Source organism: Coptis chinensis, chromosome 2 (assembly GCF_015680905.1).
Source record: "Coptis chinensis isolate HL-2020 chromosome 2, ASM1568090v1, whole genome shotgun sequence".
Classification (NCBI taxonomy): domain Eukaryota; kingdom Viridiplantae; phylum Streptophyta; class Magnoliopsida; order Ranunculales; family Ranunculaceae; genus Coptis; species Coptis chinensis.
Window position 1 is genome coordinate 74830040 of NC_141457.1, and position 18167 is coordinate 74848206.

The window sequence follows — 18167 nt, forward strand, 5'->3', positions numbered from 1 at the left end:
ATTAAAGAGACTCAAATTAACGTGCCTTAAATATATATAGACACGATGGGTTTAAAAATAGCCACAGGTCGGGCTGCATGGCTAGTAATCTTTTACTAATTTAATTTAAAAATCTTGACTCTAAGTTACAGTCCTGCTACAGTATTATAATATTTGTTTATTTTGTAATTTGTGACTCTTGGTCACACTTTTTAGGACTGTTTTGCACATATTATTTTTCTATATTTACGATATTATCGTCATTGTGTTAGTCATTTGATTTGTGGATAAAAACTCCGTGTGCTTCAGGACAGCACATGCATCATACTAGTAATGTATTAATAATTGAGAAGTCAACTAAAAACTAAAGTGATCACATTGAGACACTTCGACAAGTGTGCCAGCAACAAACACAACACGATATATCATCAACTTGTAGATAAAAAGAAGCTGTGTCTCAAAGCTAGTAAAAGCTCAGAATCATCGAAAAAATGGAAAATGAAAAACTAAAAATTGAAGTGATCCATTCTTGGTCAGCTCCTAGATCACTTAGTACCAGTCTCATGTACTCTTTTGCTCAGGTACTTATTTCTCTGCTCTGCAATATCTTGCTAGTTTTTACTTCTGCTTTAAACTGTATATTAATGAAGAAGTGAGTGTGTAAGTGAAATATAGTTATGCATGTTGGTTTATGAGTAATGGGTATCTTTTGGAAGTAGCTTTGGTTTACTTGTAATGAAGTCCTTGAGTTGAGTTTGACTTATTCCCCTGTTTGAACTTTATGTGGATCATAACTCTTGTTTAGTAGTGTTCTTTGATTGAATGAATGGTCTGTAAGTAATTTTTTACGGGATGCTAAAAATGGGGTTTCTATGCATGAAGAAATTGAGTTTATGACTGATGTATGTTCTTGCATGTTGATAGTTGAGTAATCATGGGTGAGTTCTAGAGCTTGTTTTGGTCTACTAGAGCTGAATTCTTGAGTTGGGTAAACTTTTAGTTCCCCTGTTTTGAGTTGTCAAAACTCAAACAAGACATTCTGTGGACGTGCATTTAACTTTAAAGAACTAATATTGGATGTATGAAATTTAGAAGTTCACATTTGAGAAAGTCTAGGAAGGAAAGGATGATTTTCATCTTTGTATATATAGGATATTCAATAAAAGGTTTTCTGATACCTGTACAGAATACAAACTTGGTGGGTTTCGCTAAATGGTTGTTTTGAGAAAGTACAATTAGTAACAGAAACTCTAGATTGTGTTTGAATATTTTTAATTATTAAAACTATGGTAAAAAGTGAATGTTGCACAGAAGCTGCTGTCTTGATTCCTTGTCCACTAGAAAAAGTTTCCCCTGCAATTACGATTTTTGACAACATTTCACTAGAGCTAAGAACAATTCTGTAGCTAGCATGACTGCCTGCAACTCTACGTTAATGAGCTCCACACATCTCTCGTAGACTAGGATATCAATAGAAAGATATGGTTTCTTCTTAGCCGTTTATAGACAATGTCGTGTGTGCTTGAAGCGTGAAAGGTATAATACTCAACCAACCATTTGTTAATCTTGTTAGGACTTCTGATCTACGAGGTAGACTATCATATTGTCATGTAGGTGATTTAGGCTTATACTTTGTGGCATTCCGGTTGGTCTCGTTGATGTTGTGTGTGTGGACCAGATTGTGAATAGTCCCACATTGCGTAGGAAAGAAGCTACACTCCAATTGATAAAGTGGGCTCTCACCCTTAATAGCACCATTGCCTTTTGAGTTAAAACCCCAGGCTCAGTGGTGGCTAAGGTTGGGGATAATATTGGGCTTGGGTGAGATCTGTGAGGGCACCATGTGTGGGCGCTAGGCTAGGCTGGCGGTCAGGCCTGACAGTGAACTTCCTCTCCATACTAATTGGTCTTCGTGTCTTCAAAATAGAAGAGTTATATAGATTGTTTCAATATGCATATTAAAATAATAAAATAGGAATGAATTTTGTGGTGGGTTGTTTTTGAAATATCAAATATGTGCGTGTTCTGTTGAAGTGTTTCTTGTAGTTTTCTTTATATTAGTTTCACTGTTACTTCTTCTTCACTATTGAAACTTTGACAGTTATTTATAAGTGCTTTGTTTTCCTCCATTGAGATATGATTCATATTGATGTTTTATTTCTAGCTATTGGTGTCTGACCCTAATGTCAATTGTGTTAATCTCATTGTTGCTTTTGTCTAGAGGGACGATACAGAAGTGTTCGATGAACCTCTATATGCGAATTTCCTTCGGGTGACGGGTGTAGAAAGGCCATATCGGGAAGAGCTTCTTTCTAAAATGGTAAATGGTAGACCAGAACACAAATCTTATTTTCTGCTGTGTTGTTTTTTCTTCCTCATAATATTCTGCATCTTATGTGTGATAAACGGTAGACAAAACACATAAAGTCCATTGGATGAGACAAAAGAATACATTTTCAGTGGTGAAGTCATGTTATACACTTGTACAGATAATTGTAGTGATCCTGCCTTCCTGAAAAGATTGCCAACAGTAATAGGTTTTACATTGTCAAAAGCATGACTAGCAAGAGAACAAAGTCAGTCTTTCACAATTAGGTGTGGAGTAAGCATTTGGGATGAGGACAGGATTTTGTCAGCCAACCCTCAACATTAGGGATGAGGCACTTTTGTTTTTGTTGTTCTTATATTGATCATCTATAATCATAAGAAATTCCATCTACAGAAAATGTGAGAAAGCACAAGGCCTTTCCTACTATATATTTTAGCCTGCAGTATTAAGATCTCAGGCTGCCTGCACTCCCATGCAAAATAGTAAACAGATAAAGTAGCTTCTTATTTTGTCTTTGTTTTTCAATGTTTGAGTGTGTTTTTTCCACTTCTCCTTCTACTTCGGGTTCTTTCAATGCACATTGTGTAGCTCTATCATCATCTTGTATTTTTGGATATGCTTATTTTTTAATCATCAAATGCTTGAAATAATTAGGATGCTGATGGCGATAGAGTTGTAAAAGATGTGATTTTCGGCGCAGGAGATCAGAAATATCGATATTGCAAGGTACCTTTTAAGCTCCTACCATGCAGATGTGTAGACATTTGTAGTGATAATGTAATATACATACTCAAACTTTGTTTGCACTTTTGCGGTGTAGTCTAAGTGTGTTGCAGTGGGGTTGGGTTCAGGCAAGATCAGTTTGAACCCCTTTAGATTGAACTCTTTACTAGCAGTCAAACAGTGGGTCTGCAGCCCTTCTAACCACAGATGAAAATCCTGACCGGCTATAAATCAGATATTTCTTAAATGAAAAGCTTTCAGACATCCAAAAGTGCAATGAAATGTTTGAGGAGATTCCTAATCTCCATTCCAGAACTTACGCAGTTCATATTTCTTTGAGCTAGCTAGTAAGAAGATATACCCATATAATTCAGATCCATAACTCCACAAGTATGTCAGTATGCTTTGGTGAGGTGTTGTGCAAGTGTGCTTCCCATGTGCATGCATATGTGCGTATACATTATTTGCAATAGGTGGTATTGCTCTTGTTATCTTTGGAATACAACTGTTTGGTTATGATACTTATTTGTTTGTTTCTTATGTATGTATTTCCTTTACAGCATATTGCAAAACAAAGGGTACCTGGATTGACAGATGATTTGATGAAGAGAGGGAAGCACTTCATATTGATACGAAATCCTCTTGATATCTTGGTAAAATAATTTTGAAACTGACATTTGAGTTATAAACTTTAACATGGTGTACCTGAAGGTCAAGATGAGACCTGATTTAAAAAGGTGTAAGAAATTTTATATCTGATTGGTGAAAACCATTCTATCAATTTATGTCAGAAGTGGATTAATCTGGGTATCTGGGTCTACCTTTCCTCTTGATGCTGACTTAATGTTTACATTTTTCTTTCTTGGTGTTGGTTTCAGCCATCCTTTGAAAAAGTTGTACCACCGTCCTTTGTTGAGCTAGGTTTGGCAGGCCTGGTTTCAATATATAGTGAACTCTGTGAACTTGGGAAGGCTCCTCCTGTCATAGATGCGGCAGACCTGCAAGAAGATCCCGAGGTTATATATAACTCTCTCCCTGAAGTAGAATGTGCTTGAATACATATACTTGAGTTATCTACTTAAAGCATGGTGTCCTTGTGTTTAACCGTTTCCGCTGTTGGTTATGACATTCCATATCTAGCATAGGCGTGCATTAATATGGACATAGTCTATCTTCGCTCTATTTGGATGGAACAATGACGGAAACAAAAGAATGAAACTTGCTCACTATCTCTAGTAAATAGTTTGAAAGAAACATTGCTATATGCGTTTTAATTATCATGCTGTTGGTCATTTTCATTTGTTTAAGTGTTTGTGGTAATTGATATTCAACCAGGTTTGTGACTTAGTATAATATACTTAAGTAGTACATTTATACTTCACATTCAGCCCAGAAATTAGAGCCCTGAGTGTAAATATTTGAAACCCTAGCCAATTTACTGATATTCATAAAATACTATAGTTTAATTAGAAATCAACATATTCTGAGGTCTGTTTCAGTTTCTACATTCTGTTTTGCTTTATATCAACATCAGTACCATGCAGTGCCAACCAGATAGGTCTAATACTTAATAAGTTGACTTTACTACTGAGTGGTCTGGTCCTTGATTAACGCAATTGTTTCAATGATAATTTCATCACAGGTCTTCTTTATTAAGTTAAAGCCTTAATGTCCTTGCACCTTCTAGGTATATTGGTTCTGTTTGTGCTTCTTTGTAATCTCATTAAGTTATTTAGTTTCACTAGCTTGAAGAAATGATCTTGCTCAGAGATTCGGTAGGAGGAATGGACTGTGATGTTTGAGCTCCTTGATTTTGTGGAATAACCTTTTTTATTTTGGCTATGAAGTATAAACTATATAGAATCATAATGCCTTTCAAACAGGTCAGTGTAATCAAGATATGTTGACTATCTCCTTTTAACCATGCTTTCCATGTATGCAGGCTGTCTCTCGTGTTTTTGTTTTTTTTATATATATATTTTTTCGTATGCAGGCTGTCTTGCGTGGTCTTTGTGAAGATTTGGGCATTCCTTTTCAAGAAGCAATGCTGAAGTATGCAAAACTGACCCCCTTTGTTTATTAAGGATATTTATGTTCAAATTAGTTTCACTTTGTCCATATTCTAAGCTGTGTTAAGTCATAGCAAGTCTGTTCCTGAAAATGTGGGTGGCGACATGTCTACATATTGCTTCGCTTTAATTACTTTTACACTTTTTCTGCATTCCAACTTTTTCAGATGGGAAGCTGGTCCAAAATCAGTTGATGGAATTTGGGCTCCATGGTGGTATGACAGTGTACACAAGTCAACATGTTTCACATCAGCGAGAGAGTACCCCCTGGTACGTTTTATGTAATGAACTGACAAAATAAATCTCTAAACCAAAATGTGATAGCCTAATAGGAAAACTTATATATTGAAAGCCATAAAAATCCAAAATTTTGGTGTGGACCATAATCAGATAGGGGCATTAAGAGATGGGGCCTTAGTCACAAGTTCTATAGATTCAGTTATTTTGGTGCTATGATGGATTAAAAAATAGCTAAGTTACATTGACATGGATACGTGTGCTGTATCATATTAGGATACAAAGTTTATGACATGGCGAAATATAAAAAAATGAGGTATATCACATACAATAGGTAAACTTTGTAAGTCTTACATTCTTAACTTTGTATCTCTTGAATGTAAGAGTATCTGTTACAAATACTCTAATTTTGATAAAATGCACAAACTCCTAGAGGCGTTATCTAATTTTTTGTGGAAATGATCTATAAAATGAGCTGATAGCATACCGCCAAAAATAAGCAAAATCCTAAAGATTTAAGTTCTCCCAGCGATCATGACTTTGTTTGTGTCAAGTTTCCATGTGTCCGCAATCCATCCCATAAGTTTATACCATATACTATTATGTCGATTTAGAAGTTACTAGGGAAAACAATATGGTTAGTTACACAATTGTCCACAAAATAAAAAGAAAAAGAAAGCCAGAAGGCAAAATGGGTTAGGGATTTTTCCACACACACAGATGGAGAGACAGAGTACGGAGAGAGAGAAATAGAGAGAGGACATTGTGGACTTAACATTTCATTATCTTGTTATTCTCTTCAGACTCTTCCCACTTCTCTATATGATTTGCTGGAGCAAAGTCTTCCTTTCTACAACATGCTAAGGCGCAATACTAGGCGCATATCATCAATTACAAGGTCCCCTTTACCTACTCCCAGTCTTCCTGTTCCTGAAAATGAAAAGATTCTCGTTTGGGTTGGTGACGAAATTGTACCCCGTGACACTGCAAAGGTACTTATGAGTAGAACATTTTTAGACTATTTTCTGTAAGAGTTTGATGCTAGTTTATGGTTATGTGTTTGCCTATAGGTTTCAGTTTTTGATTCGGTTGTCCAAGGTGGTGATGCAGTTTGGGAAGGACTTCGGGTTTACAGTGGAAAAGTTTTCAAGCTTGATGAGCACCTAGATCGGTAAGTAATAACAGCAAAGAACATTTCATGGCGTTTGATTCATGCCACAATTTTCATACAATTGTGGCTTGTGGGCATCAAATTTCCTCTGTTAAAATTAACTAGGGAGAAAGGGACTTTATGTTTGTCAGTAACACATATCTACTTATTGTTTTCTGTAAAAAACGTCCATCCATTCATTGTCAGCTCAAAGTAGGGTTTTTCTTTGCCAGGTTGTTTGACTCAGCAAAAGCTTTGGCTTTCATTAATGTCCCAACTCGTAAAGAGGTGAAATTTTTAAAATGATTTACCAATAGTTGTGTACATGTGACGCATTTGTTCCTCTTGATTTTATGGGGTGTGAACTGGTGAAAAGTCAATCCCGTATTCTTCTTCTGGGTGCTTGGAGTTTTTCACTGCATTTAAACAATTCATGTCTTCCTTTGTCAACATTGCAGATCAAGGGAGCTATTTTCAAAACTCTAATTTCGAATGGCATGTTTGATAATGCACACATCCGACTAACTTTAACACGCGGTAAAAAGGTTATTCTCTTAGAACTTTCTAACATATTAACATCAATATAGATGCTCTAAGTCCCTGAATTGCAAATTACACCCATAGGTCTTTCTATTCGTACATTACACAAGCTTGTGATTATATTCTTCATGAGATAAAAGAATATGTTGGTCTAAACGTACTTATAGGGATGGGGTTATTAACCGTTTGACAGTGTAATATAATTTATTGTGTTTTTCATATCCATCATGGTGATGATTTAACTTCAATTTATCAATGTGTCATAATCCTGACTGGTGTCCAAACTTGTAACTCACTCCTTTGCTATGTGGGTGTGAAGTGGGGAAGGGACACTGTTTGTCACGCTTCTATCTTTTCTTTCAAAAGCCAACCTAATGAAGTACATGATGACTGTATGACGGATTTGATATCTCTGTTAAGATTACCAAATATGCATTTCTTCTTTCGTCAGGTCACTTCTGGCATGAGCCCTGGATTCAATCTTTATGGATGCACCCTAATTGGTAACTAACTGTTATAATCTCCTGCTCTTATTTGTCAATTGAACATTTGCTTTTTGGTTTTTGATACGTGAGTGGGAAGTTGACCAGATTCTCCAAGAGGTAGGACGCCACAAGAAAAAATAGTCCAGAGATTGACTCCTACCATACACAACTGAGGAAATTTTTAATGATGAGCTTTCTTTAGCTTCCTAAGGTTACGTATGGTAACAATATGCTCAAAATAAGCACAGTAGGCAAAAGAGAAAGTTTGGAAGGAACTTCGGATCCCTGGATAGTTGGATAAGAAAAATTAGAAATCAGGAACAAGTATTTGGAGGCGAGTAAGCAAGAGAGATTGCTAAAGTTGTAAGGAATAGAGCCATTCTTGCCTGGGATTCACACTCACTTATCACATTTGTGCACTATAATTTAAAAGTCTTACTCTCTCTTTTGGGAACTGCAGTACTTGCAGAATGGAAACCACCAGTTTATGACAACACGGGTGGCATAACTCTGGTGACCGCCACCACACGTCGGAACTCACCAAATGTAAGATTTGCCATGTTTTGAAACTTCTTTATGACTTGTCAATGATACAGAAGAAATACAAGGAGCTAAATTTTGGGTGGAAAGTCTATTCTTCGCTTAGAATCATTGTACTTTGGTTCCTAATGTGACATTCTCGGTCACCCTAGTAAAATTTTGTTTTGCTTTAAAAAAGAACCCGTAAAAGAAATAGCACGGGGATAGCATCACAAGAAGAAGAGATAAGGGAAGAACTATAATTATCATTATCAAAGTAAAATTTTGATGACATAATTGAAGACTCTCTTTAACCCTACACCCAGTCACTCATTGTGCTATCATTAGTTGATCAACTCTTGTATGAAACGTAAACCCGGAAGAAGAGCAGCTACTCACTTAACATGTTCTTGGTTTAAATTTTGGCTGAGAGGGGTTGTTTTTAAATTGAGAACTGGCCATAAAAGGTTCACTACCATTATTATCTCTGTAGCTTTGTTTGTAACACCTTACATTGGCCAGGCTTGAAGTCCATCTATCTGTAGCTATCAGTTTTAGAAACACAAGAAAGGATAATGTATAGAACTGTGCTCAGCTTAAAAGGTTTCTAACAGACATTATTTTACGGTGTGGGTCTACAAGTATTTATGAAAAATAAAGAATAATAAGTGATATAATTTCCATGTTGTTTTGTCATTTTCTTAATCTGTGAATTGATCTTTTTTTGTATTTTTTGTTCCCACAGAATCTGGATTCAAAGATTCACCACAACAATCTTCTGAACAACATACTTGCAAAGGTTTTTCACTATATTTTACATGCCAACCATTTACTGTTAACTAACTGTTCAAAATTTCAAATTGAAACGAAGAGTAGGAATGGGAGTATTAGGTGTTGCCAACCAGCAACTTTTATTGTTGCTTTACCTCACTCTGTAGGTCATGAAGAAGTTCTTCAAGCCTTTCCAATAGGGATGCTAGAACGTCGATTTTCCAGTCCTGCAAAACCCTGGAAACAGAATGTTAAATAGTGGAGGAGATAAATAATTAGGGGCTCCCTAATTCATGGGTCGGTGATTGAGGTTGCTTAATCAGCTGCTGTCCTGATCCGGACCCTTCAAGAGAAAATCCAACAGCAGTTGTATACATTTGATTTGTTTGAGTTGCTTTTGCAGGTAGAAGGGAATTTGGCGAAAGCAGATGATGCAATTATGCTAGACAAAGATGGTTATGTGTCAGAAACAAATGCTACTAACATTGTGAGTCTATGCCTTTGGCTTTCTTTGACCATTTACATAACTTATAAGCTTGTGATTGATAGAAAATATATGCTTACAAACAGATTCGTGGTGCGTAGGGTCCTCCTGTCTTACAAGAGGACCACTGATGTAGGAAAGGAAGGCCCAGTTTGAGCAATTATTAATTATTAATTTATTTCTAGTACTTAGAGGGTTTAGTAATTAATAATTGCTAAAACCGGACCGTTGTTTTTCCTACATCATCCATTCACTTATGAGATTAAATGAGCATAATAAGAAGTCAACAAAAAACTGTTTTCTATTTTTCTGGGGAAAAAAGGTCTTAAAAAGAGATGGTTGTGAAGAAATAATCATCATGAAACTTCGTAATACCGAGCGAAAAAGAAAAGAAACTTTGCTATGAGGCACATCCAAAGATTTGACCACCTACTTGCACAACAATAATATGTCCAGGGTAATGTTAGACCAGCCTTATGGCTTATCATGAAGAACATTGTATTGAAGTTGCATAGATTCATATTTTGCGAACACAAGATTTGAAATGCGTGCTTCGTTATGCAGTTCTTGGTGAAGAAAGGGCATGTGGTGACACCTCATGCTGATTACTGTCTTCCTGGCATAACTCGGGCCACGGTAAGCTGTACATATGTGCCTTAATTCTGTATGGGTTTTCAGTGTATTAAGAGCAAATATTGGATTGTCTTCTTCTTGGAATGTATAGTGAAAAATCTTCATTACCAAATGTGAAACAAGCTAAGACATAAATGGTGAAGTAATCTGTGTAACTGTGTTACTCAAGCAGACTGATTTTAGAAATAGGTTTCACAGCCAATGATATAGCCTGTTAAACTGTGGATCTGATATAAACTTCAATAATAATACCAAACAAAAGGTTTTCAATAGTAATTCTGCAAAAAGTGAAAACAAGTTAAGGGAACTCTGCCATTAAGATACTGTTGAGATGTTTGTTGTAGTACCACATGGGAAGTGTGAAGCCTTGCAGTATAGTAAAAATGTTCATGGGCTTCTCCAATTGACACCAATTAATTTTAAGTTGGATGCTTATAATGTTTAACATGGTATCAGAACAGGCTATTGTGTTTCACCCAAAAGGGCACGTTTACTCTATGTTACCCAATGTATTGTCTACTTGTTAGGCTCAAGTAGTGCCACACGTGAGTCGTGTTGAGTTGTTTGTTATAGTCCCTCGTGGGATGTGTGAAGCCTTGCTGTATATTATAAATATTCTTGGGCCTCTCCACTTATCACCAATTGGTTTTAAGTTGGATGCTCATGATGTTTAATAGATACAATATTAAGGGTAAGATTATACTATCTACCTGTATTCTTACCCTTACCAGTTAGTTCTTTTGCAATTGCAGTCATAAAATCATGTATATATTGGTAATGGAGTTTATGCATCCTTTCCTTGCATTGGTGCAGGTCATGGACCTGGTGGTAAAAGAAGATTTGGTCTTGCAGGAGCGAAGAATAAGTCTATCAGAGTTTCATACTGCAGATGAGGTCATTATTGACCCTAAACTAGCAAGAACTAAATAAGGACTTTCGGATGTGAAGTAATGAAAATACTATGAGAATACGTCTACAGTTGATAGAATGTTATAGGTGTTGAGATTTATAATCCCATATCGGATATCCAAAGTGTTGCTATATATATTATAAATCCTAGGGCCTCTCCAACTCATTGCCAATTTGGTTGGAGAGGTCCAACCACTTATATAAAACCATGTAAGGCTTTGAATGTTACTGATCATCTCATTCACCCTTTCAAGTGTGGCTTTACTTGAGAGTCTATCACATGGACAAACATTACTGGGATTATAAATCTCAACAATAGGATTACAACATCTTAAAGTGGCTTTTATGACACCCAAGATTCTGAGAAAGCTCTCCCAGGGTGATATAACTCCATTGGATTTATTGTTTCCTTTGACTACCCCCCCTCCTGGAATCAAACATTCCAGTGGACAAGCAGCAAAATACCGATTCTTAATTTTGGACATGCAAAAGAATACCTTCCAGAAGGAAGTCAAATAGTCAATGTATTGCTTGGATGGTATCATCCAAATGGATTGTCATTTGCCATAGTCTAACTATGCCATGCATATGTGCCATGGTTACCACTCAGCAAGTTATTTAACTGTCCTGATGCTTTGATTGTATATGCACCTTGTGCTGTTCATTCACCCAACCTCCTAATTACAGATGATGAGTTACCTTAGGTATATTAAGTGGATGGTTAGATGTACAATGTGTTCCTTATCCCTAGAACTTTGGTATGTTGTTAGTTTCTGCCAACTGTATCTTTAAGTAACGAAATGTATTTGTTTTTTAGGTGTGGACGACGGGGACAATGGGAGAACTCACGCCGGTTAGTTCCATTTGAATAGAGAACATAAAGTTTATTGTAATTTGTATAGTTTCCATTGCCCTTTCTCTTCAACTTTGCCAAAAGGATTATAGAACGTGAAAAGGACTAGATGAGCATCAATCATGCTCATATTCAATATTCAGACACCCTATTTCCGGAATTGAAATTAAATATTCAAATTGGAAATCTTGAATGCTTGGAGTGGGTGATACTGGTAACCTTATAATATATAATAATTATAACAACAGCCAAGTTACACATGGGTGTAAAATCTTATAGGATTCCATTAGATAACAGATGTATATAATTTGACCCATTCAGAGACACCTTAGTCCTTTGTTAGGTCTTAACTATAAGATTGCGCTTCTGATCCCTTATTCATACTCATTGCACTATCTTTGTTTTGGTACGTCGCCCACATATTAAGATTAAGATGCTACTTGCAACATATACTTTCTCTTGATGACAATTGTTGTCTTATTAAAGGAAGTTCTATTTACTAGGTTGTCAAGATTGACGGACGCGTTATTGGCGACGGAAAAGTTGGACCTGTAACTCGGCAGGTGCAAAATGCATACAAAAACCTGACGGCGGAACTAGGGGAGTCTATACCCATGTATTGTAAGACTTAGAGATATTACTGCAGTAGATGTATTTAAGCTTGAAATTCTTATAAAATATGATTTGCAGCTATTAGAATGGCACTCCATTTTTAAACAGTATAAAATTCAGTTAACAAAGGTCATCAGAAATAGCAATATTCTTAACTACAAACTATAAAGGGCAGATTAATCCATTTCGACCACCATGTTCACCCATCTGATCCTGTTTTCAGAGCCATTGATAATCAAACGATATCAGACATCTCTCTATTTCGGCCCCCCTCCCCATGCGCGTTCTTTTCTTCCATACAATGGATCGGCCAACTAGAATGATGATTCCAAGAGAAGAAAAACTAGCTTATAAGCATGAAATAAACAAACGTGAACAAAGCATGATTTTTATTGCCAGAAAGAACTATCAGCTCGTGCCTCTAGGGTCATCAAAATAATTATCCGGAGGCAATCTTCAGGAACAATTTTTAGGATAGATAAGAGTGACTCGTCATGCCGTTAAAAGGAACAAAATTTGTGATCCTTGAGAAGGGACTTGTATCTAGGCATGAAGAAGAGATTTGTTATTGGTCACATTGGATGTTTGCGTAGTCAAGTAGAAGCTGTCATATATGTCCGCATTACTGTTTACTCAAAACTTGCCTTGTCGCTGTCTTTCTGACATAGAATGTGAGAAAATGGCTAAAATGTTCAGAAAACTCAAGGTGTAGCAAAATGTGAATTTCCGTAGAAAGAAAAATGTTCCTAAAGTCATCTTTTGTGGTTAGTTTCCAATCTTGGATACCCTGCAATTATTTACACAAGAATCTCTAGAAACCATAAGAAGTAGAAAAGTGAATGGAGGCAATGAAAAGAAGAGGGGCTGCATCTGTCTGGCGTTATCCCAAGTGACCATGCTTCAAATCCATTTGAACAATCTCAATCAAGGTTTCAGACTTTCAATGCCAACTTTTGAGCAGCAAGAGCTTCGGCCTCGAGAGTTGGTTCCCACAATAAAGTAGTTTCTGCTAGCAATGCGGTCACAACATATGGGTCCATGTTTGAAGCTGGACGACGATCTTCCAAGTAACCTTCAGAAAAAAGAATACAGTATAAAGGATCAGCAAGGCTATAAACGTCTTGACTCTGCCTAGAAAATGATACATTTAAGACCTATTAGTAATGGCAGTAAGAGAGAATACACACCTTTGCCTTCTTTCTCTGTGTCTCGCCCCACACGTACTGAGCATCCACGGTTAGCCACTCCCTGCAGATTACAATCACAAATTTGTCAGGATTTTTAAGGGGGAAAGGATCTTTTGGACTAATAAAAGGTGTTTGTGTTCTGAAGCATACCCAAGAGAATGAGTTAATGTCAGCTGTTTCATGTTTTCCTGTCAACCTTCGCTCATTTCCTTCTCCGTAGGCACTGATATGGTCCTGGTGGCGAAGCGACATATTCAGAATTGCCTTCTTTATCACATCAAAACCTCCCTCCTCTCTCATGCTCTTAGTACTGCAGCCGAATTAACCATTTTTATGTATAAGTCATAAACAAATACAACTCAATTAGTCTGTTAGACGATTCTATCTATCGATAGGTACACACTTCGATCTGTAAGATACTTCTTATATTAGACGATACAGATCTTGAGATCTCAGGGTCGTAAATAATATGCTTACATGTTGAATACTAAATATAACTCAAATTACCTGAAGTTTGTGTGACATCCTGCACCATTCCAGTCACCCTGTCAAACACGAAGCCAGGACATTTTAGTCTTAGATCGCCCAAATGGATACTACACAGACAATAAAAAGGGAACCAGGGATGTAAAGTACCTCTATTGGTTTTGGATCAAGAGACAGTACAACACCAGCTTGCTCAGTAATTCTCTGAAAGAAAAACAGCTGAAGAATCAGAAGCAATAACTCAACAGAGAATATTTAGTTTGGGACTTCCTATTTATCTTTCCAATCTTCGTTATCTAACACTTAAAACCTAGACAGAAGTAAATTACCTCAAGAAGGTATCTAGAACACCAGACATGGTCACCAGCTTCAATGCCTACACTTGGACCCACTTGATATTCCCACTGCATCGCGATTTCAAACTTGATGATGAATAAGATGAGCAATGTAACATGGATACACCGACTAACTTGTACGCAAATGAATAAGGAAGAGAAGACAACCTGTCCAGGCATAACTTCTCCATTAGTGCCACTAATATTGATACCAGCATATAAGCAAGCCTTATAGTGAGCATCTGATATGTCACGCCCAAACGACTTGTCCGCTCCCGCAGCACAATAGTACGGACCCTAAAATATTAGAAAAAGAAATTTAGACGACTTGATTTGATAAAAATATCACCCAAAAACAAGAAAAAAGAAAAACGTGTATGGGGCTTGTAACAGGGATACCTGGGGACCAGGATAGCCTCCCACAGGCCACCCCAGTGGCCACTTCACATTTGTTTGAAGCAATGTGTACTCCTGCTCTATTCCAAACCTGGTTTAAAACATTCATGAAACATAAGCAAATCTATTTCTGAACTTCACGCAATATTTGGATCCATAAAAATTACTCAACAAGCTCTGGAAGAGGATTGTCTTGTTTGCTAATTAATGCTGTTACTTCATAATAGCATTAGCTAGATACATGTATATGTCATGAACATATAAGCAATACAAGTATGCTTAAGCTTGTAACAAACCTACCATGGAACTTCACTAATGACCTTTTCATTACTAAATATTTGAGCAGCCCTGTGGCGTTTGTTTGTTGGGATAGGCTCTCCTGCTGGCGTGTATGCATCGCAAATTACCTTCACAAGGAAAAAGGTAAAACTTCAATAAGAAACAGAGGTCCAAGCCATTCCCATTACTAATTCACAAAAGCACAGTACTATGTAGTCTCTAGTTTCCATGGTAGCTTAGACTCACCAAGATATTCTTACCACCTCGGAAAGGATCCTTGAAAATTGCTTGAGGACTGTTGAACATCAAGAAAAGACAATAAGTAACTATTACAAAGAGTACAATCTATGTCATGATATGGAAATTGATAATTTTCTGCCAAGTTCTTACTATAGAATTACTTCACTGTCTTCCCCTGGTGCTTGCCCAGTGCTTGATCCATCATAGTTCCACTTGGGAAGCTCAGAAGGGTGTTCAACCGGCTTTGAGATTGTCTGACATGAAAAAAAAAACGTAACACATAAGTGCTAAGGAAGGGGAGGAGAGAGGGGTTGTGTGTGGCGCAACAGAAGGGTGTATATCATGAAAAGTCGGATTAAAGGAATGTCATCTACATACCCTTGATTTGCTACGTACATCAATCCCAGTACCTCCAATCCTGGTTCAGAATATGTTTCTATTGTTAATATCTAGGCAAATATACAACTGTTCAATTGGGGTTTTGCGCATTGATATGCCAATGCAGTCAGTGGCCTATCTCTTCAACTGACTACGCACAGAACTTATATTACATACCCACAAGATCCTAATCTTCTGACTAATAACCTATTTAAAATTATGCATTGCATGTTGACCACCTAATATGCTATGGTGTCACTGGTCAGACACCTTTAACCATTACTTAGATTTTCAACTTGTTGCCATTACATTACTTAGGCTAGACACTGACCAATCAAATTTATTTCTGCAACTTTTTTTGTGTTCACTTTTCATGTATCTTCTCGTAATTTCTTTTTCCAGAATTATAATTGAGTTTTCTACAGTAGTCAAGAGAACCTACATGAAAATTCTACAGTTCCACCTGCTATTACAGTAATGCAGTACTGTTTCATTGGTTTAAGCAGATATAATCCTTCATAAGAACAATGAAGATAGATATATAAAGAAATGTACCAGATGTATTCAGCTATGATTTTATCGGTATAGGGTGTGACATCCAAATTTAGCAAATCTTCCATCCTGTTTATGGTGCCATTATCCGACTTAACAGCATATACTCTAAATTTGGTGCTTCTAGCCATCCCTTTTCTCTTTGGATTCAATACTAAGGAGTTCCACATCTTTGCTGTCAATGGACTTGCAATTGTTGAATTTTTCATAATTTTCATCTGCCATTGCATTGACGGTGCCAATATTTGCGCCATCTTCACCTATCCAAACTGAAATGTCATGTATAAACAATCTGAAAAATAGAACCAAATCTTGTTTTCTTCATGGCCGAAGCAAGTGTTATCCAAAGACAGGGTATGGTATAAGGAAATCGTCGTAGATTGATATGGATGTACAGGACATTCTATTTATAATGGAAAATTTTGAGTCCTATTATAGGAATCCTATATGCATGAATCAGGATTCACTTTAAGTATCTACATATTAAATATTGCTGTGTACTGAAAGTTTAAGTGACACTGATGCAGTGTATCGGTATCAGACACGTGTACCAAGTATCTGACACAGTGAAATACCAAAATACATGACTAGGGACTATATATGTTGTCAAACAATTCTTCAACATGCAAATGGCCCAAAACCTCCTATATTCATTTTGACAACCCCTGAGAGAGTCCACACCTGACAAAGAAGTTAAACTAATATGTGGTTGAGCCAAATGATCAGTGTGCTAATACATTATTTTCCAAGTTATAAACAACAAAACTAGATATAGCAGCAACTATTCAACTTAAAACATTTCTCTTCTTATTGCAAAGAAAACACCACAATGATAAAATATGAGAGTTCTTACCAGAAATGTGGGGGATAGCCGGAAACTCAAAGAAAGAAAAGTGGTACAGTAGGTTGTCCTGATGCCCTTGAGGTTACACTACAAAGAGCACTAAGAGAAACAGGGAAGATAGTGTAAGAGAAAAAGGTTTCAAAGAGTTATATGGTGTTATAGTACTAGGTGGAAAAGATTAAATTTATACTGGCTTTTGCTTAGTAGATAGGGATGTGCTATGTGTGGAGGAAAATAGTTTTTCAACTCTTTGAGGACATTAAAAGAGCATAGAACTCCATAGAACAATAAGATAACCATTTCTCTATCTAGAACAAGGAGACTTTTGTATTTATCTAAGCACTTACACAGAGAACACAAAGTATTGCCAGAAAGTTGTCGAAAATATTTTGGACAACCTTTTTGTATGTATAGTAGTATATGATTCTTAGAACAATGTCAATGAGATAAATGTTTTATATAGTATATTGATTCTCTGAGTTGATTCTGCAGTGTTTAACCCTTTAGTATTTTGTCGCATGAGGCAAGATTTAATTATGATGAGTCATCCTTGTTGGTTCTATATGGCATATATTCCACCTTTTTGAAGTTGATGTTTAACAACATGAAACCTTAATGAATGGTTGGTGAAAACTACCTCCATTTTACGCTTCGATCGGGTCCATTGGATAAGAAAGTGGGAGAGAGATGTAGACATATTTTATGACTGGTTTAAGCTTTAAATCGACGGCTAAGAAAAATTGTAACGTTGTTTAATATATTGCTCAAGTACTCGTTTTTTACAACCATGAAATCGTTCTCCCCATTCATCTCAAATTGAGAATATATTATAAGAAACAATTTGGATTATAGCTGTGCTCAAATTAATTAAAGGCCAAATTGTGGAATTATGGGCAGTATATATATAAGCCGTCGACAATAAAAATTTGAGTTTTCTACCCTTTGGAAAGTTAGAGATTTTGAACATGCATTAGCAAGTATCAAAGCAGCCATGCAGCAACAACAGCTCAATAACTGGAGAAAGTACTATTTTTATTTATTTATCAGTTTTTTAGCTTTACCCTCCAGAACTTAGGCCAATTAGCTTTACTCCCAGTTCTTTCATCTAGAGGTTTACCCCCCTCCCCCCAGATCACATCATATCTAAGTCAACTGTTATCTTTTTGGTCAATGCATG

General features: G+C 36.5%; 2 protein-coding genes across 5 annotated transcripts; one reads left to right on the forward strand and one right to left on the reverse strand.

The window, feature by feature from the left end:
• Window positions 1-296: 296 nt before the first annotated feature.
• LOC147517818 (branched-chain-amino-acid aminotransferase-like protein 1) lies at window positions 297-12374 on the forward strand. The gene is made up of 19 exons (XM_086589890.1): window positions 297-560; window positions 2201-2299; window positions 2963-3034; window positions 3592-3684; window positions 3910-4047; window positions 5025-5083; window positions 5268-5370; window positions 6141-6329; window positions 6408-6508; window positions 6721-6775; window positions 6946-7032; window positions 7479-7530; window positions 7973-8058; window positions 8777-8830; window positions 9206-9289; window positions 9851-9922; window positions 10733-10813; window positions 11646-11681; window positions 12185-12374. Exons 1-19 carry the CDS (start codon window positions 471-473, stop codon window positions 12311-12313), a joined length of 1680 nt encoding a protein of 559 aa, XP_086446016.1. The 5' UTR covers window positions 297-470; the 3' UTR covers window positions 12314-12374.
• Window positions 12375-13002: 628 nt separating this feature from the next.
• LOC147517819 (glutamine synthetase leaf isozyme, chloroplastic) lies at window positions 13003-17462 on the reverse strand. Of its 4 annotated transcripts, none has more exons than XM_086589892.1 (15): window positions 17338-17462; window positions 17000-17089; window positions 16150-16415; window positions 15595-15634; window positions 15367-15470; window positions 15223-15271; window positions 14998-15104; window positions 14701-14788; window positions 14470-14598; window positions 14296-14370; window positions 14117-14170; window positions 13988-14025; window positions 13631-13790; window positions 13481-13541; window positions 13003-13365 (listed from the first exon to the last, which is right to left on the reverse strand). In XM_086589892.1, exons 3-15 carry the CDS (start codon window positions 16398-16400, stop codon window positions 13226-13228), a joined length of 1296 nt encoding a protein of 431 aa, XP_086446018.1. In that variant the 5' UTR covers window positions 16401-16415; window positions 17000-17089; window positions 17338-17462; the 3' UTR covers window positions 13003-13225. The 4 variants fall into 4 exon arrangements, with proteins under 4 accessions (XP_086446018.1, XP_086446020.1, XP_086446019.1 ...); XM_086589894.1 differs by having other exon boundaries at window positions 16150-16406; window positions 17338-17382; XM_086589893.1 differs by lacking the exon at window positions 17338-17462 and having other exon boundaries at window positions 16150-16406; window positions 17000-17296.
• Between the last annotated feature and the right edge of the window lie 705 nt (window positions 17463-18167).